The sequence below is a fragment of the Balaenoptera musculus genome, chromosome 9 (assembly GCF_009873245.2).
Source record: "Balaenoptera musculus isolate JJ_BM4_2016_0621 chromosome 9, mBalMus1.pri.v3, whole genome shotgun sequence".
Taxonomy (NCBI): domain Eukaryota; kingdom Metazoa; phylum Chordata; class Mammalia; order Artiodactyla; family Balaenopteridae; genus Balaenoptera; species Balaenoptera musculus.
Window position 1 is genome coordinate 69,033,296 of NC_045793.1, and position 20,849 is coordinate 69,054,144.

At 38.4% G+C, this 20,849-nt stretch overlaps 1 protein-coding gene across 6 annotated transcripts in view; it reads right to left on the reverse strand.

The window, feature by feature from the left end:
• The window catches only part of DGKB (diacylglycerol kinase beta), a 706,264-nt gene that overhangs the window by 629,457 nt on the left and 55,958 nt on the right, over positions 1 to 20,849 (reverse strand). For 5 of the 6 annotated variants that reach the window (XM_036862745.1, XM_036862743.1, XM_036862746.1 and 2 more), the window contains exon 2: positions 17,853 to 18,112. In XM_036862745.1, the coding sequence (XP_036718640.1) occupies positions 17,853 to 17,922 (70 nt within the window). In that variant the 5' untranslated portion in view covers positions 17,923 to 18,112. Of the gene's footprint in view, positions 1 to 17,852; positions 18,113 to 20,849 lie in introns of those variants that run through there. The other variant, XM_036862747.1, reaches the window with a different exon arrangement.

Here is a 20,849-nt window from a genome sequence, read left to right on the forward strand (position 1 = left end):
TTTCTCTCTCAGGATTATGATAAAGAAAAATAGTGATCGAGGGAAGAAAATAGGAATGAAATAGAATGAAGAGGGACTACAGACTGAGAAAAAGGGAGGGTGAGAGATGGATCAAATTTAGTTATTTTGGAGAAGAAAATTAGCAGCAAAATATCTTCATTACTGATCAGAATTCAGACATTACATTATATAGCTAAAAAAATTATTAAGATCCTCAAAAGTTTCTTCATTAACCTAGACTTGGAGAAATTTGTATATATGGTTTGATGTGTAATTACCAAGGCAAGTTACATGAGAGATTAGAAGACATATTAAGTTTATTTACACGTACTATTTTTTAAATTACTAAATTGATTTAGTCTTTGTCATTTAAGATCACATTAAACTTATATACAATATTACTTAGGACTCTATTTTTATTGATTATAAAAAATCAAAATTTTAGGCTTTTCAATTCTCATGATAAATGACCTGTTCCATACGGATCAGTCCCAAGAGAAACAGCTTGTTTGATGGACGTATAAATTGGAGACAAACTAAGAAAACTATGTACAGGTGAGCAGAGATACTACAGAACAGTCATTCAGCTGTTGTTCTGCATGTGTTCCTGGGTGGTGGGAAATACATGGCACCCAACAGGCATGAACTGAAGAGCTCCTCTCTAGAGCAGGATGGTGTTTCAGATATACTAGACTGTTCACTGGCTGCCGCCTAATAAGGCACTGCCCCCACCCTCCAAAAATACTTTTTCAAAGGTTCACAAGTTAAACAAATGAACCAGGCAATTTCTTCTTTCCTTAAAATTAACGCTCTATTTGAAACAAAAGTAAAATCGAATTCCTACCTTTTGAAAACAAAAACATAACTGAATTCTTACCTCTACATTACAGCAACAAAAGCTAGACTGTGAGGTGGAGGACTGAAGGAACACAAATACAGAGCTATTCTGGGCTTCCTGACTAAATCATTTCACTTTTGTCAATTGCATTAACTCTCCAATTGCAAACTTCCCTTTGCCCACTTACTGGATTATACCTTCAACATTTCTTGTAACTACCGTTGCCTGAGGCAGCCTATTTGATTTTGCCTACCCTGCTCAGGGGCTTGCACAGAGCTGTAGTGTTAAACTTGCAATAAAAAGGAGCCAAGCCTTTAAATGCATACTCAAACAACTTTGGCGGACCTCTTCAAATTTCTCCCTACTAAAGCCTAGAAATGGATTCTGCCAAGGAGAAATGTACCTTCTCCATCGAAGCTTCTGCCCACAATCTCTGATTTTTTCATGAGTCTCTTACTGCTTTCAAAGTGACTCCAACTCCCGGCCCATCGGAACTATCTCAAGGCTGCCTTAAAAGGTGTACTGAAAACACTTGGAAAATGATACATTTCTCAGCCCAGCAGCCTCCAAGAAATATCAACTTTATATTTTGTCTTCTTAGCCATAGCAAACATGTGCATCCTTTATGAATAATTTGAACTTCCTAGTCCCTTTATTCATTTTTCCCCTTCCTATTCTCATTCCTGTTGGAGAGCAATTTTGTTTGTTTACACTTTGTTTTTAAACTAATGATCACCCAAAGGATAACATAAAGAATCAGTACAGCAGAGTGATTAAATGCATGGATCCAAGACACAGTCCACCTGATTTGAGCCATGGCTCTATAATTTAATACCTCTATGACCTTAGGCAAGTTATTTAATTTCTCAGAGCTTCGATTTCCTCATCTGTAAAACGGAGATAATCATAATAATTACTGGCCTCATAGAGTTGCCATGGGGATTAAATATGTTAAAGCATAGGTACTTAGAAAAATGTGACCAAAATGAACTCATGATAATCTCTTTATAAGTATTAGATAGTATATTATATTTGCCATCCAAGATGTGTTCTGAGTAATAATAAATGTCAGCATGCAAACATTTGGCTTGCTTTAAACCATTCTGAATACTCTAAAATAGACCCAAGGTCTGCAATGAGCTATCTTTTGTCCTCATGGGATGAAGCCATGAATAATAGCTGATGGTGACTACATAGGACACCAAAATAATGGTCTTGCCAGCTTTGATCCTGTGCAACTAAGGCAGGATGGAGCCAAGACACTACAAAGGGCTACAAAAAGAAGAAGCAAAACAGGAGAAGAAAGGGCAGAATAGATGAATAAATGTTTTGTCTCCTTATTTGTACTCTAGGTATATTTTTGATCAGATACTAGTGGTATTACATTCTTTGTGAAACATGGACTGTTCCCGAACACCCTTTAAACATTGTATGGAGTAATAGCATGGGTACAGTTGGAGAAGGCGTTGCCCAGGATTTTTAACCTGTGGAACGGCTACACCTACATCAAGCATCCTATAGAAAGTTTCAGAAGCTTCCACTGTGGCATTTAAACTGACAGTAGAGAGACATAGAGCATTTTAAGAGAAAAGTCCTGACAACATGGAGACATCTTGGACTCTGCAGTGAACCTGAAGAAGAAACATAGGCTTTGAAAATGCTGTTTCCACTCCAAAGTTAGGAGCAAGCTATATTATGTGGAGGATATGTGTGTGTGTGTGTGTGTGTGTGTGTATGGATATGTATATATGGAGGAGAATCTGGAGAAATCTTGAGAAAGTGGCAGCATCTCTGTATATTGAGCTCTGTGCTATCAGTAGTTTAGAAAGCAAATTTTCATTAAATTAGGAAATGTTGAGATACATATGCTAAGTTCTTAATCACCTGGGCAAGAGAAAATAAAATATAGGCAATTCTGTGATACACTAGAAAGTTTTTACAAAATATGCTAGAGAGGACGGTTTAGGAAAAGAAAGCCAGTTAAGACTCAAACAAGACCTGGTAGGAGCAATCACATGGCCCAGAGCTAAGCTCTGCCAGCGATCAATCTCTCTAAGATGTCTGGATATCTCTGTGGTTTTTATTAATTCAAGGGGATCAAGAAAAGTCAGAGGTTATGGAGAACCAGGAAAAAAACAGAAATAGTTGATTGAGGAGGGATCATATATCAACCCATAAGATATGGCTAATTGAGAGCTGAGATGTTAGTGGACACATTAGGTGGCTGAAATAAAAACTTCCAAACCTCACCTCATGAGTAGAGGTGACACCATGGGCAAACTATGGGATCCACTTCAAAAGGACACCATACCTACTGCTACCAGTGCAATTGGGAGGAATGCAGAGCACAGGCTGGTAAATTATGTTTTGAACGGATTCTTTCCTAGAGCTGGACAAAATGCCATCCTATTGGATCTGACTGGGCTTCCTGTAATAGAGTCCTATTGGTGCCCCTGACTTGCAAGACCCTGAGAAAAGTGTAAAGAGTCCAAGGTGTCTGCACTAACAGAGGAAGAATTCTGGACAGAGTCTCAGGGGACTATTATTATTTAGTTCATCTCTGGGCATTACTGTCCACATTTCCCTAGAAAGACTATGGACATAACTCTCAGTGGTCTAAATGTACAAGGTTCTGTGCACCTGGGCTGACTGCACTGAGAAGTCCCCGTTGCTGCCAGAGGATAAAGAAGGGGTCAGAAAAATGGTGCACGTGGACCCAGCACCTGTTAAGCAGACTAATGTTGCTAACTAAGGTCAATTCCAACTTCTTTTAGGTATTGCCCTATTCTTTACCTCTTACAGGACAGACTGACTGGCATCTTCTCATGCTCTCCTTACATACCTTTGTGCCAACTTGTATGGTCAGTTAGAGGTCAAAAATATCATGAGAGCAGTTCCAAATATTTCAGCCTATAGACTGCAGTGAAAAGGAGCCAAACACAAAGTACAAACTTTTTTTGATACTGAAAGTTTTCAGATACCCAAGGAACTGAAAGAGTACATGAAAGGGAAACTACAAAGCAGGAGAAAGAGTTCTTTCATTTAATGTGGAATTTGGACTCAGAAACACTGAAGCAACATACAATTTCAGGACACATGGAATTTTATCAGTGATCAATTTACGAATGTCTGTTTCTCCAAGATGGATTCTTTGAGGGATTACATTAAGGAACTCTTAAGTTAATGGTACTGTTTTTTACTTCTCAACTCTATGCTTTTTAGATCAGACTGGGAGATAAGGTAATACAAGGAAAATTAGCAGAAAACTCAATATAATGGTGATGGCAGCCAATAGTGGAATAAGAAGGAAGAATTCTGAAAGGTTCCCTTCACCAGAAAGCAACTTTGGAAATGGCAGAAATTATCATTAAATGGAGCTGTACCATATAATAGTGCCTCATAAATGACCTATGGAAGCAGTCACTGCTGCTTCAGAAATACTTCCCAGAGACGCTGAGAGCAACACCTGATGTCTTTGACACCCAAGAAGAGAAAAGAGACTGGAGATCACTAGAGTACAAGTTTTCTGACCCCAAAGAGCCCAAAATGTTTAAGACGTTTAATTTTTTTAAATTCTGCCACACGTGAAGTGAATACGAGGGGAGTGGAAGGGAAAATGTGCCCTCCCAGAAAGGTTTATTTAAAATAATTCAGGCTCAAAAGTTAAAAAAAATGTATGCAGTATTTTTTCCCGTCACAACCAGTTAATTTGATATTGGTAACAGGGTATTTCAGTAATCACATCAAATCATATCCCACCAATAATCAGAATATATCCTTTGTTCTATGCTTTCTTTGGGATTCCTTTCTTTACAGGCTACCTCCTTGAATATCTTCTAACTAAAGCAGAGCTTTTATGAGTATATCTCTAGAGAAAGACTTCCATTTGGCAAAATTTTTAAAATACCACTACTGGGCTTCCCTGGTGGCGCAGTGGTTGAGAGTCTGCCTGACAGTGCAGGGGACACGGGTTCGAGCCCTGGTCTGGGAAGATCCCACATGCCGCGGAGCAACTGGGCCCGTGAGCCACAATTACTGAGCCTGCGTGTCTGGAGCCTGTGCTCCGCAACAAGAGAGGCCGCGATAGTGAGGGGCCCGCGCACCGCAATGAGGGGTGGCCCCCGCTTGCCGCAGATAGACAAAGCCCTCACACAGAAACGAAGACCCAACGCAGCCATAGATAAATAAGTAAATAAATAAATAAAAATTAAAAAAAAAAAAACACTACTAATCTCTGATATCCATAGGGAAACTATAAACGAGAAAGATTTGGCAGAATTGTGTAAACATCTGGAGGACTCTCCTGTCCAAGTCAAAGCTGTGGCTACCAGCATTTTACTCTTTTCCTGATTTTTTTTTTTTTTTTTTTCATTTGAGAGTTTTGATTTCCCACTGTATTCAGTTTGGGGGCAGGTTTCAAGGGACAGTGGATTATCCTAATCTAGCAAGAAACTAAGCCTTAAAAAGGTCTAGAAGTCATTTATCATTTGGCAGCTGTAGAAGCTCAAACAGTAACACATTCTGCTCCAAAGGCACTTATGACATGGGGCAGGACCCTCAACGTTCATTCAGTTGCAAGGAGTTCTCAAAGCCTTCAGCAAAAGGGGAGACTTTGCCTGGAGTGGAGCTATTTGTCCCTTTCTCCCAGATCCTTCCTTTCTGTGTTCATTCTATAATATAAAGCACTGAAAAATAAATTAATGATGATTGTTACTTGTAAGAAAAAGGTGTGTGTGTGTGTGTGTGTGTGTGTGTAAATGTGTTTTAAGAAACTAACTTTTTAAAATAAAATTTAAGAATTAAGCCTATTTTTCACAGCAGACTCTAAAATACCTGTAAGTAAATGGATTCCCCTTCATCCTCCCTGGATGAATATAGAAAAGTAGGTGAGTCTCCCTAGCTTGAAAAGTAGAGCACAAATAGGATGGATCTGAAAACCCAGTGGTAGGGCACAGGGAAAAAAGAGGGATCAGAGACCAAGATGAGGAGACTTCTGGGCACAAATCTGAGGCTGCCTTTATGCGGAATGAAAGGCAACCTGGTGGGAAAATATGTGTTTTCATCAACTTCTGGGCTACTGATTATGGTGGTAAAGACTATTATAAGCTTATATTCTTTGGGAGACAATTCTCAATGTTTCTTTCATGTTTCTGCAGCTTTTACAAGCAGGGGCACAGACTACTTTTTTTCCTCCAAACTATCATTTCAAGGATGTTTTTGGAGTGAAAAACCTTGAGAGACACTGATTGTGACCCTCTCTTGAGCAAAAGGAAGGTTTGTATACTGTCTATTAAAAAACATTCAGGTTCCCTAAACTTGGAGTTCTCCTATGACTCAACCCACTGCTTGTGCAAAGCTTACCTGGCCCTTTTCATCTTTCCCTGTGAAAACTAAAGTAGGGAGCCAATAAAAGCACGAGGTACATGATGTTTTCTGTGACATGATAAACAAAGTCCTCTTTCTCTGCCCCAGGAGTCTTGCATCTTCTTCTAGCATCATGACGCCTCAGCAAGCTAACTTCTTACACTGTAAGTAGGGTAAGATCTCAGACTGCTACAGTCTTGGCAATGTTCTTCCTTATAAAATACATTTTTGGGTATGAGAAAATAATCCTTGCACCTGAAGATGCCTAGGCAAGGCTCTGAAAGAGGCTGCAGGATTTGAAAAGAAACTGGAAAACTGGGCCACAAGAAGTAGGAATGTATTTCTTACATAATCTCATAGAAGCAAACCGTAAAATTCAATAAATAATAAAATTAGAAATGTGTATTTGGGAGAAGCAGAGATACTGAACTACAGAAAAAGAAAAGAAATAGTAGAAAGATAACTCAGAACATTCTAATGATAATAACAATGAAAGTAACAGTTAACTTACATATGGTAGTTTGCATTTTACAAAGCATTTCCACACATATTATTTTGAGTCTTACAACATTCTTGTGAGTAGGTTTTATTATTTTCTTAATTACACAGTAGAAAAAATTGAACTTTAGAAAGGTTATGTAACTTGCTAGCAGCCAAACCTAATACATTAAGTAAATAAACAGTAGAGAAGTACTTAAGAAAACTGAATAAAACCAAAACAAAAATCTAGATTTGGCCATAAGCTCAGAATCTTTCAGCACCAAGTTTTTCCCTTTATATGCTGCCTCCCTTGTTCCCTATAAACATGTCTTTTTCTCCTATGTGAAAGAACAAAATCCCTCTTTTTATTCTATTAACTTTAGATGTGATCCTTCCTCTTTTTTTTTTTTTTTTCACGGCTAAGATTCTATAGTGAGTAGCTTATGTATTCTCTCTGCCTCTCTTCCTTTCCACTCAGTTAATATCTTTACTTTCTCCCAATGACTGTATGTCGATAGACAATGTTTTACTAATGCCATTCACAGATCCATATTTTATGACTGTTGCTGAATTCTTCAATCTTGCCCTCAGTGTTTATACACATGTCCATGTGCACACATACATGCTCAGACACAAATACGTACATACACCAACACATACTTCCAATTCTTCCCTAATGTGTCACTTTCTTTCATGCCTCAGCACATGCTCTGCTATCTAACTGGAGTTTCTCTGCTTTTTAAAACCCCATTCAATACTTTCAATTAAAATTACAATTCCACTCCCCCTTCAATACCTATCCACATGAAGAAGAGTTAAAAGCTCTTGGAGAGTCTTGCATAGATTTTGGTTCAAGATAGTGACATAGGAGGCTCCTGAACTCACCTCCTCCCGTGGACACACCAAATCTACAGCTACATATGGAATAATTCGCTCTGAAAGAACTCCATAAACTAGGTGAACGTGAACGACCCCTACGCATAGGGCAAACAAGAAAAAACCCACATCAAAATAGGTAGGAGAGGCTGAGGCACAAGCTTGCCATGAACCCCGCCCCTACTGTGGTGACACACAACCAGGAGGGAACTCACAACTCCCAGCTTCTCCCTGAGGAGCCAGGGGTTTGAACCCCACATATGGTGCCCCAACTTCGAATACTTCCACCTGAGAGATGGGCCCCCAAAACATCTAGCTTTGAAAGCCAGTGGGGCTTGTGTCTAAGAGACCCACAAGGCTATAGGGAACTGAGAAACTGTTCTTCACAGGCTCAGGCGGACTCCCTGTGGCTAAGCCCCCAGGTCCAGTGCAGAGGAAGCAGGTTAAAATCTGTAATGCTCAAATTTCTAAATGAGAATATATTATGTATAGCTTATCAGATGTCTGTAGATAGAGAGATATAGATACAGGTATACATTAATGTGATCAACACCACAGGGAGGACATCATGGAGCGATACAGAATTTTAAATGAGTAAAATGGTTTCTTCCAGGAGAAAGTATGCAACATTTTGTGTAGGAAAGATGTCCAGTCTTTCCATTAAAAAGGACTACTTGCTTATCTTAAAGGCTGTGGCCTGAGGAGCAAGTATCTAATTTAATACACATCTAGGGGCTGACTGCAATACTCTCCAGAGGCAGGCACCACCTTTTTGCTCTCTCTCTCCCTGCCTCACTCCAGGTTGCTTAATATACCAGAAAGGAGCTTGCACAGAGGTCTGGTGCCCCAGCTTTTGCAGCTGGGCCCAGGGGATGCATCCCTTGATTAATTGGCTCTGGTGGCCAGTGGGGTTTATGTTCTGGGGTCCCACAAGCCTGTAACAGAGAATCCGTTCTTAACTGTCTGATCCCCAGGGCACAGCGCAGAGGCTACAGACTGAAACACCCAGTGTCTCAGAGAAAGATGCCTATTTGCATATCATGTACCAACAGGTACCTGAAAGGGTGCTCTACATCACTCATCATCAAGAAAATGCCAGTCAAAATCACAATAGGGGACTTCCCTGGTGGCGCAGTTGTTAAGAATCCGCCTGCCAATGCAGGGCACATGGGTTCGAGCCCTAGTCCGGGAAGATCCCACATGCCGCCGAGCAACTAAGCCCGTGTGCCATAACTACTGAGTCTGCACTCTAAAGCCCACGAGCCACAGCTACTGAAGCCCACGAGCCTAGAGCCCACGCTCTGCAACAAGAGAAGCCTCCGCAATGAGACGCCGCACACCGCAACAAAGAGTAGCCCCGGCTCGCTGCAACTAGAGAAAGCCCGTGTGAAGCAACAAAGATCCAATGCAGCCAAAAATAAAATAAATAAATAAATAAATAAAAATTTTTAAAAATCACGATAACACTTCATACCTGTCAGAATGGCTATCCTCAAAAAGATAAAAGATAACAAGTATTGGCAAGGATATGTACAAGAACCTTGTACACTGCCGATGGAAATGTAAATTGGTGCAACCACTATGGAAAACAGTATGGAGGGTTTTCCAAAATTTAAGAATAGAACTACCATATTTTCCAGCAATTCCACTTCTGGGTATATACCTGAAAGAAATAAAATCAATATCCTGAAGAGATATCTGCACCTTCATTTTCATTGCAGCATTATTTACAGTAGCCAAGACATGGAAACAACCTAAGTGTCCGTAGACAAATAAATGGTAAAGATAATGGTAAAGACAGATAAATGGTATATAATTTACATATTTTCTATATAATTTTCTTTACCACTTATTTGTATACATATATAATCTACCCATTAGAAAGAAGGACATCCTGCCATTTGTGACAACAACATGGGTAGACCTTGAGGGCATTATGTTAAGTGAAATAAGTCAGAAAACAGAAAGACAAATACTGTAAAATCTCACTTACATGGGGAATCTTACAAAATTTAACTTACAACGAACAAAATGGTGGTTTCCCAAGGCAAGGGGCAGGGGGTGAAATGGGTAAAGGTGTTCCAAAGGTACAAACCTCCAGTTATAAGTATAGCAGAACACAGTGACTACAGTTAACAATGCTGTATTGTATATTTGAAAGTTGCTAAGAGAGTGCATCTTAAAAGTTCTCATCTCAAGAAAAAAAATTTTACCTGTGTGGTGATGGATGTTAATTAAATTTATTTTTATTTATTTATTTTTTATTTTTGGCTGTGCCGGGTCTTCGGTTCGCGCGAGGGCCCTCTCCAGCTGCGGCAAGCGGGGGCCACTCCTCATCGCGGTGCGGGGACCGCTCCTCATCGCGGTGCGCGGGCCTCTCACCATCGCGGCCCCTCCCGTTGCGGGGCACAGGCTCCAGACGCGCAGGCTCAGTAGTTGTGGCTCACGGGCCCAGCCGCTCCGCGGCATGTGGGATCCTCCCAGACCAGGGCCCGAACCCGTGTCCCCCGCACTAGCAGGCAGACTCCCAACCACTGCGCCACCAGGGAAGCCCTAATTAAATTTATTGTGGTAATCATTTGCAATACATATCAAATCATTATGTTGTACACCTAAAACAACGTTTTCTGTCAATTGTACCTCAATTAAAAAGAATCTTGCATATATAATATCCGGAGTAAGTATTTCACTGCTTTCTCATCGTTTGCCATGATATTTGTCTCTCTGAATAGACTAAGCTCTTTGATTGAAAGAACTATGATATTCATTTCTGTATTATCTAGAACCAAGCATAATGCCTAAGAGTGAAAGGTACTCAATACTGTTGGGTGAATAATGACCAGCGAGTAAAATTAAGTCCGTCTAAGTCTGCATACTCATATTTGTGTGTGTGCGTGTGTGGATATGTGTGTGTGTGGCACTTCCTGCTATAATGTGGGTGGTGGCATCTAAGGAAACTTCTAGCAAATAACAACCTTTAATCTACAGCTGAATTAAGGATGAAGTACATAATTTAATCTGTATGAATCTTTGTGACAACTTTTGTTACAACTTGTCATACTAATATTAGTAATAAAAACAAGAGTAATTATTTATAGGTGGGGAGCACTATCCTCATTTTGTAAGACGAAGAAACAAGGTTAAAGGGATTGTGATGACTTGCTTAATGTTCCAAGGTAAATAGTAGGTTATATTTTATTTGTGTGATACTGTCCACATTAGTAGTTTTCACCAAATAGTTCAGTCTCCCCTGATGCTGGACAGACAGAAGGAATGCATTTCTCTACTCCCGTGAAGTTAGATGTGGTCATGTGGATTGCTTTGGCCAAAGAAACGTAAGCTAAACATTATCAGGGAGAAGGCTTAAGAGCTAGCACCCAATGCACAAAGTCTATTTCTCCCTGTCACAGCATCTGCCAATTTTAAAGTTGAAGGCTGCTCCATCAGACTGGGACTTGATCAAGGATAATGTGAAATTAAACCATTTGCTGATTCAGATTTGGAAATGTAATAGGAGCAAGAAATAAACTTCTGTTTTGTTAAGCCACTGAGATTTTGTGAATTTTTCAGCCATAGTCTAATTTGGTCCACTTTGACCAAAATACTTCACAGAAGTCCTAACTTCACTATTAAAGTTTGTTTGACCATAAATCTTAATTTAAGGTTTGGGGCAAAGTTTGAAACGTTGAAAAAGATGTTTAAAAATCATTGAAAATGATATATTTTTAGGATACTAAAATAACGGAAACTTAGACATTCATAGTTATTACTTTCTTTTACTACTGCAGATTTAGGTATTGAAAAACTTAAGGTATATGGACCCAGAGAAGCCACCAACAGGAAATTCAGTCTGAAGCAGTACAACAAATAGGAACTGGAGCCAGAGATGAGGCGAAAGAGATTATGCAGCCAACATACGTTCCAGAAATAAAATCTGGGTCACAGCCAGGAACTGCTGAGCTAATCAGTGTGAAATCAGAAGAAACAGGGTCGGAAATGACAGACATGTATTATCTAAAATAGAGTCACAGATCCTGATTTCAGACAAGTGTCAGGGCAAAGTCAAGACATTCCACATAAGTAGTATAACTGAGTAGTCACAAATCAAAGAACAAAAAGTCCTCATTTGATATTAAACCACCACAGTCACCACCATCATGAGCCTCATCAAAACAATAATTGATTGAGTCCTGAGCACTTTACAGGCCTCTTCACACTTCATCATCATTGCAATCCTAGGACAACGGTGAAGAAAACGAGGTGCACATCACAGCACCGGAACTCAAACCCAGTCTAATCTAACAACAAATTAGGTGTTCTCAGCCGCTATGTTAATTGACTCTGTGCCATTTATTCTTCTGTCTTGTACAAAGAGAGTAATTAAGTGGCTTGGCCTTCCAAAATAGAGTCAACGTACAATAACAAAGGGCCTAGAAGAAACGTAAGCGCTAATCCCAGTGGGACAAATTAGAAAGAGGGCTAATATGTGATCTAAATTTGCTTAACAATAAATTGAATATGCACAGGGGAGGAGGTCTAGTCTCTCCCTCCAGTTTCCTTAACCCATCATGTATGGATCAAGCACAAAATACATCTCCAAGACACAGATCATCATGCTAGAGGGTGGGGTTTCTTGGGAGAGGAAAGCTACTTAAAATGGCCAAGCACTTTACCAAATTTTTTATTATAATTGCTTCCTGAGTTTATTCTCCTCTCTTTTCCCTCCTATGTTTTTCATAAGGAAGAGTGAAGGAGGGTCCAGAGATGGGAGAAAAGCAGCGTGGGTAGAATGATGAAAACTGCTCACGGAGGTTGACACAGCATCCCCACCATGTAGCAGGATAAGGGAGCAGAAAGGTGTTCTGGGGCCAAAGCCATAGTTAAAAGCTTTGTTTCTTTGCTTTGTCCTGTGTACAAAAGCCCTTTGAGAGATGGCTGTGGCTGATGGAGATAAGAGGACCTGAATCCTGGGTTCCAGATTCCCCTATTTTAGAAACATGATTAACAATCTGTTTATTAACAAAGTGATCTCTGTAAGAAATATAAATGAATTACTACTGTTTTGATCTTTGTTATTGCTTATTGTGCCATAGCAATAGGCCAGGCAATCTGCCTGACGGAGATCATCTGCCACCTCTAAGGCTGATTGTGAGTATTCAATGAATTAATATTTGTATATTATTTAGAATAGGGTACTAAAAATTGATTATTTATGATAATGATGATTACTGTCTCATTAAATCCTACAACACTGTGAGGTGGAATTCTACTTTACCAGGTGAGGAAGCTGAGGCACAGGTTGTACATGTAACCTTCCCAAGGTCCCAAGGCTAGTAAGTTGAATTTGGGGCTGCGGTTCAACACTGTCGAATATTAGTTTGCTTACAAAGCCTGTGCTCTTTCCACTAAGCCACACCACATGCCTCGCTTCAATGGAAGAAACTGTACACTAGGTCCAAATATTAGGCATGCTGGTCCTTACTGAAAAGAACAAGTCATCAAATAATTCTGCAACTCTCTACAACGCCAGCTGCTATAAACAGTATGAAATTTATGAGAGTTTGGAAGTATTCCCACTGTAATAACACAGTATTTTTCAAAAATAATGTACACGCTATATAACACGCTTTGTACATAGCAAATAAAAAGCTAATCCTAAGTGACAATACTTGGGCAGATAATGAATCGCTTGGAAATACTGTGTAGATTTTACATAGAAAATATTGTTATCCATGAAAAGATGCCAGGAAGCAACGACAAACTAATAATGTGATAAGCTCAATTCTCTACACGGCAGGAGAGAGAGCTGTCCATCTTATCACAACAGTTTGGATGACTTTTTATGAAGAGTGGAAAAGAAAAGTATACCCCTCTCCCACATATCAATGGAAATGCTCCCCACAGAGTGACTCAGCCTGAAACCCTAAACAGGAGCATGGGCTCAGCATGCTGTAGGCAGCCACAGCAGGCTTCACATTAGCTGCCTTCAGCATTTGTGGGGACAACACAGATCCGAGGCTGCCAACAGCACCAGAAGCTTCTACCTTGTGGGAAGAATGTGGTCTTACAGCAGAAAAAAAGACATTGGCTCTTAATGCTCTAAAATGCAGCACTTTTTAACTTGATCATCAACAATATATTCAAACAGCCAACATAACACACTCACTCCCTCTCTATTAAAATAATAATCGTAAACAGTTATATAACTTGCAACTCACCACGCACTGTTCTCATTACTTGACATATATTAACTCATTCAATTTAATCCTTACAACATTCGACATATTTATTATTTTTCCCATTTTACAAGTATGAAAATTGGGACACAGAGAGGTTATATAACTTTTGAAAGTCAGACATCTAAAATATGGTAGGACCAGGATTTGAACACAGCTGTTTGATGTGCTAGCTGCCTAGCCAGGAATGCTGTGCCAACATCACTATTTTTTCCCCCAATTAATTATGAGGAAAGCCTAGAAACTGAAACAACATGTATAGTTACAGGGTGTAATGGACTAAAATTTGTGTCTCCCCTAATGCATATGTTGAAACCTTACCTCACAATATGAGGGATCTTTGAGAGGTAAATAGAATTAGATGAGGTTCTTAGGGTAGAACCCTGATGAACTGAATTAGTGCCCTTATAAGAATCCCAGGAGAGCTTGCTGCTCTTCTCTTGTTCCTTCCACCATGTGAGAATACAAGAAGTTGGCAGTTTGCAGCCCAGAAGAGGACCTTTACCAGAATCCATGCTCGCACCCTAATCTCAAACTTCCAGCCTCCAGAACTATGAGAAATAATTTTCTGTTGTTTATAAATCACCCAGTCTATGGTACTTCATTATAGCAGCCTAAACAGAATACGACACGATATATTGTGGCAATCGTGGAGAGAACTCAACATCAGATAACTTGAGAAAAAGATCTTTATGGTATCATCGACGTCCAACATTGAATGATTTGGTTTTGTGGGGCAGGGGTTTCATGAACTCATTCATCTCAACCAAGAATTCGACGACCCCACCCCAATCCCCAAAAGCGTATAGAACACTTATTTGAAATATATCACATATAATCTTAGCACGCTGCAAATTTAAACTTAAATTAATAACTTTTTAAAAATTTAGTCATTTAATACATATAAATAATTTCTTATTGAAAGTTACAAAACAATTAAAATCTGATATATCACTTTTCTAATAGACTACAGAGGGATGTCACTTTGCCAACGCTTCATTGCAACATGAAAAATCTGATCCTTAAATGCTGCTGATAAACTGATCACGTGTACTGAATAGCATGGAAAATATACCACTTTTATAATCTTCAGGATAATAAGTTTATCTCCTGTTATGTTTTCACAATGGCAATTTATTATACAAAGATCCATCCTAATCATAATATTCTTTGCTATTTAATTATACAGGAAACTTCTTAGAGGATTCAGTCTAACACTCTTCATTGTTGTCTTGGTTATTTAAAAAAGAGTAGCAAGTCTAATGATCATGGAATCAGCACTATTTATTTCCTTCACAGTTAATATGTCTTCTCATAAGATCCATTTTAATAATGTTCTTATACTCACTGTGTCACTACTCACTACCAATTTATTGAATGCCCATTAATCTTTGTCTCAAGAGGTTAGAACTTTTACATTTATGACAATTTTTATTACCACTTGTCTTAGGTATTTCTGCAAATCTATTACTGAATCAAGCATTTTAATGATATAATTAAATGTACCTCCATATTCCTTAGCCAATAAAATAAAAGTAGCAGCCTGTAATAATATATTTATTACTTTAGTACTAAATTCTGTTTATCAGTTCAAATACAATTTGAATATCTGAGCAAAAGTTATTGCAAATAATAATTTAGCTATCATGGCAATAATTTATCTATTTTATACTAGTGCCTCCACAGGCATATTTCCTGTAAGTACCTAAACACTGGAAAATATATTTTAATAATCCAGCTAAATTCAGCATAATCTAAACCAAACCATTATGTTTCTTTTACTTGGGAGATTATGTCACCAAATTCCCCTGTCCTCCAAGTCAAATTTTTAGAGCTAAATTTTAGAACTCTGTCTCTTTCTGCCTCTCTCTCTCTCTCTCTCTCTCTCTCTCAATTCTTGTATTTTATTATTGCCCAAGTTCTTTTCCACTAGTTTTAATGATGTAATATTTGAATCTATGCTTTTCTGGTCATCTTTCTCCATCCACGTTTTTTAGTCTATTCCAGTAGCCCACTGGCCTAATTTCAATCTCTTTGTCACATATACTATTTTCGTATTTGTAAATTAAGCTTCTTGGAGCATAGCATTGTTCATGATGCCTTACGCTTAACATTCTACAATTACTCTTCACTGCCTAACTCAAGTTGAGCATTGTATATTTAAATTCCACCTCATTTTTATAGCCTTACCTCCACTTACTCCCTTAATTTGTAGTGTGGCTAAATGTAGCTCATCTCACTTCCTCAAATGTATGCTAAATTTTTCTTTTAATTTATATCATTTTTTCTGCATTTACCATGAATCTATTTTTAAGATTCATTTCAAATTCTACTTCTTCCATGAAGCCTTCCCTTTTTCCATCTCTAGCTGCATACTATTGCCCTACAGATCCCTAAACTTTGCTTGTAGCGCTTAGATATTTCACCTAGATATCGTTTATCCTAGAGTTGTTTATCCATTAGTTTCTAGCCTTCATTAAACTGTAAATTCCAAAAAGGGAGGGCCCATATCTGTTCATATTTGCATCTCCTACAGTGCCAAGCAGAATACTCTCCCTAAAGAAGATGTTCAGAAATATTTACTTAATTATTGGATATATCACAACAGTAAAGAGCATACAGAAATTACAAAACATAGGTAAATCATTTTTTAGTCAGTTTAGAAATCACTGAGTATAAACATGCAGACAAGAATTCAGCCATTCTGGGATAAATTGTCTTCATGTGATAAGTAGATGAATTGTGCTTTCAGTGGCTCAAAACAGTTTTTCAGTATAAGCACCACATTTTGATGTCAACAATTTCTGATCCTCCCCTCCATTTGATAGTTGCTGTATTTTTATCATTATTGATGGAGAAAACTTACAGGTTACATGGGTTTGCATCTTCCTTACAAATACCCACCAGCACTCTGATAACCTCACCCAGAACACTTCAGCTCTCCAGTTAGGAAAAGTCTGGAAAACCTATGAAATTGGCCTCTTCAGATGATATACATTGTTTACTAATGTTCCTGACTTATACTATGTACCCCATAAATGTGAGTGTTATTATTCACTCACATATCTATTTCTTATTATTCCAATCCTCCATTTGAGTTTAATCCTTTTCTCTGCCTCTTCATAATATGATTCAATTCACTCCTGACACTTCTCTCCTACATGTCCCAATTCTCTGCATAAGCATCTCCAGCTGTTCCAGTTTTTGCCTCTTTCACTATTGCGTGCTATTGGTTCTTTTTTTGCTTTCCGCTTCTTGCATTTTATTCTCTAACACTCACCATTCTTATTACATTCCCTGCATATTATTTTTTCTCTACTCATCGTGCTCCCAGCCTTTTGCTCCCTCCTATTTATTAGTTGCTTCATTTTCTCTCTTCAATACCTTGACACAGTTGCTACCCATATTTATTGCTGAAACTCAATTTGTGACACGGATGTATTTTTGAAAATCCATGGTAAGAACAATAAATAAATACAATTTTACTGTTTATGTGTAAAGAAGCTTACCATATTTAAAAATTGCATACTATAAAGTGAATCACCATGGCCTATCTTTTGTATCAATACACACACTAAACAACATGGTGTAAGATCCTACACCTTCTTTCTTTTACAACCTCTAATTTCAATGCCATGATGTATCTATGACTCCCTACTCCCAATCTTTTTGAAATGTTATGCAGGAAAAAAAAAAATCTCACTTTTCCCCTTACTTCTGCTTATCCTTCTTCAAGGTTACAGACTCACCAGTCTCCATTCTCCCAAACTATCTTATCCTTTGCTTCACATCTCTTACAGCGGGAGTGTTTCCAAGTTCACTTTTGCATCTAACGTTCTAGTTCTTTTTCTTCGAGATCTAATGTTCGATTTAAGTTTACCTTTTCCTTTTTCTCATGCCAAACTGGTAGTCTCAAGTTCACTTACTTGAAAACACAAAAGACACACCTGTATTTATCCCAATGCTGAACGGGATTTATAATCTGTTTTGGTAAGTAAATAATAACGTTGTTTAGCGCAAATACCAAGTCAAATCATATTATCAATATGAATACTTACATTCAGCGTATTTCTGAAGCTGGGAAAATTCTGAGGGGCTGAGATGGGCCCATTTTTCCTGGTTTGTCATTGTGGTGGTGAGGAGATCTCTTACATACCAGATGAGAAATTCTTTATTCAGATGTTTGGCAGAATTTATGCTTCAAAGTTTCCACATGGCATGTTTCATTATAAAATATCTCAAGCTTTCAAAATATGCAGTCTGTCAACATGAGACCACTGTGGATATGGGTTTGTAGTTTCAATAAGGTATTAAAGCACTGCAGAAAGAAAAAGAAAGATTGAAAGATTAGTATCATTAAACAAAGAAAAGAATTGACAAGTTATAGAATGTTAAAGATTTTTAATCCCTAAATAATATATTTCAGTTATTCTATTTTGCATAATAATCTTTAATTGCTCACTCCAATGGCATTTTATACACATTTTCTAACACCAAATCATAGAAGAAATATGATTAAAAATACAGTGTGAAGAAAATTTTATAAGGTCTAGTTTCATACAAGTAGACTTTTACTTTGTTCAGTTTTTTAAACTCCACATTCCAAGAGCAAAGAAGGGTGTCATTTTTATCAATCTAAACTTATCAATTTTTTAATATCTAAACAAGTGTTATATTTAGACCCAGATTATTAAATGAAGCTAAATAAGCTCTAAAGTTCCTTAAATATGCAGTCTGGGGCTTCCCTGGTGGTGCAGTGGTTGAGAATCCTCCTGCCAATGCAGGGGACACGGGTTCGAGCCCTGGTCTGGGAAGATCCCACATGCCGCGGACCAACTGGGCCCGTGTGCCACAACTACTGAGCCTGCGCGTCTGGAGCCTGTGCTCCGCAACGAGAGGCCGCGACAGTGAGAGGCCAGCGCACTGCGATGAAGAGTGGCCCCCACTTGCCACAACTAGAGAAAGCCCTCGCACAGAAACGAAGACCCAACACAGCCATAAATAAATAAATAAATAAATAAATAAATAAATAAATACAGTCTGCTAGTCTACTAGCTTTCCAACAATGGTTTGGAATGGTCATCAGTGGTAGCACATATATTTGCAATTATGCAAATAAATTTGGGCAGATTATATTAATTGGTTTTTTTTCCCTAACAATTAAAAAAATAATAATTTTAATTTTACCATCTGTAAAAATCTCAATAAAATTTACCAAATTAAAGCAATTCCAAATGTCTGACAGACTTTCATAATGATAGTAGATGGAACTACTGTGAATCATGCTTAAAAATAAACCCCTAGGTTGTCATGGACCTACATTCACTGCTACATCTATAAAGGCAAACAAAATGAAAAACCGTCTGGTTTCAACTTTTTATCAGAGACAGTAATCAATTGCTCAGTAACCAAGCAGACTGGCACTGTAATCATCATAGAAACTAAAATATTTAGAAACAATTACTTAGATAATTTATGAAATTAAATGACTGGAAGGATTATGTATATAGATGTCATTACCTAAAGGCACGGTACCTGTATTTGGCATTAGTGCCTAACCTTTTTTCGACATCTATTTACTGTTCTCTATCAATCCCACAACCTCACTGTCATATTCTGTCATCTTATCCTTAAGAAAAAAAACCAAAAAAACTCTTCTTGTTGGTCTCATCTTTTCAGGGTTCCTGCAATCAGTTTTACAAGGTGGTAGTTGGCTTTTAAAATGGAAAAAAATGCAGATACTGATGCATTAACAGAGGCTAAATTGCTAGGTGTTTTTTCCTCCCAGGGGATGCTCTTACATCACAACCATGACTTTGTGGAAGCAACACAAACTAAAAGGAATAAGAACATGTGATGGATATTTCTTTGTGCTTTCCACCCAGTTTCTTCCTGCTGATTTCATCCTTCACATGGATTTCATCCTAATTCTTTGCTTCTCTCCAGTTACATGCCATTTTGGTGGGACTATAAAACAAGGTGTTCCGTTCTCTCCTATCCAAAGGGAGACAGATGATTCGGTCACATTTTGATCATTAGACTCCACTCATGAGTGGAGTTATTCAAGCACAGTGTGAAAATAGCTCTGGTCTAAACGATTACAGCAATAATAGGATACCTGTCCCTGTCTGAGCCTGACTCTCCAGGTATCTTGTCACTTCTAGAAGTAAGTACCATTATTTTAATAAGGGATTAAGTGGGCCAGAATCAGTCTCTGTTGCCTGCTATCTAAAAATCTAAACTGGGCTTCCCTGGTGGCGCAGTGGTTGAGAGTCTGCCTGCCAATGCAGGGGACACGGGTTCGAGCCCTGGTCTGGGAAGATCCCACATGACGCGGAGCAGCTGGGCCCGAAAGCCACAATTGCTGAGCTTGCGCGTCTGGAGCCTGTGCTCCGCAACAAGAGAGGCCGCGATGGTGAGAGGCCCGCGCACCGCGATGAAGAGTGGTCCCCGCTTGCCACAACTAGAGAAGGCCCTCGCACAGAAACGAAGACCCAACACAGCCATAAATAAATAAATAAATAAAAATAAAAAAAAAAAATAAAAAAAATTAAAAAAATAAAAAAAATAAAAATCTAAACTGATGATAATGGCGCTTCATTTATTCATTCAAAAAAAAAGTGTTTATTGATCTCCTATGTGTTAGAAAGCATTCTAGGCACTGGAAATACAACAAAGATCAAAACACACAAAAGATGAAAATAAGGCTAATTCCAACATGTGTCAGTTTTACTGAGAGCTTACAGTATGCATGGCAGTGTCCTAACAGCATTCGTGTGTTGGATCATTCAATCTTCACCGAACAACTCTGTGAGGTGCTAACAGTCTCCCATTTTAACAAATGAAGAAAATGACACTGGGTGATTAAAATCTGATAGACATGACAGAGACTGCTAGAAACCCACCCAATATCCATTCTTTCTTTCTTCCTTGGTAACAGAACCCTAATTTTATTAAATGAAAATATATCCATCTAAACAACTATATTCCTCAGGTTCTTTGCATGAAGTGGCCAGTGAGATGTAAGTGGATGTTGGGTGAGATATATAGGAAGG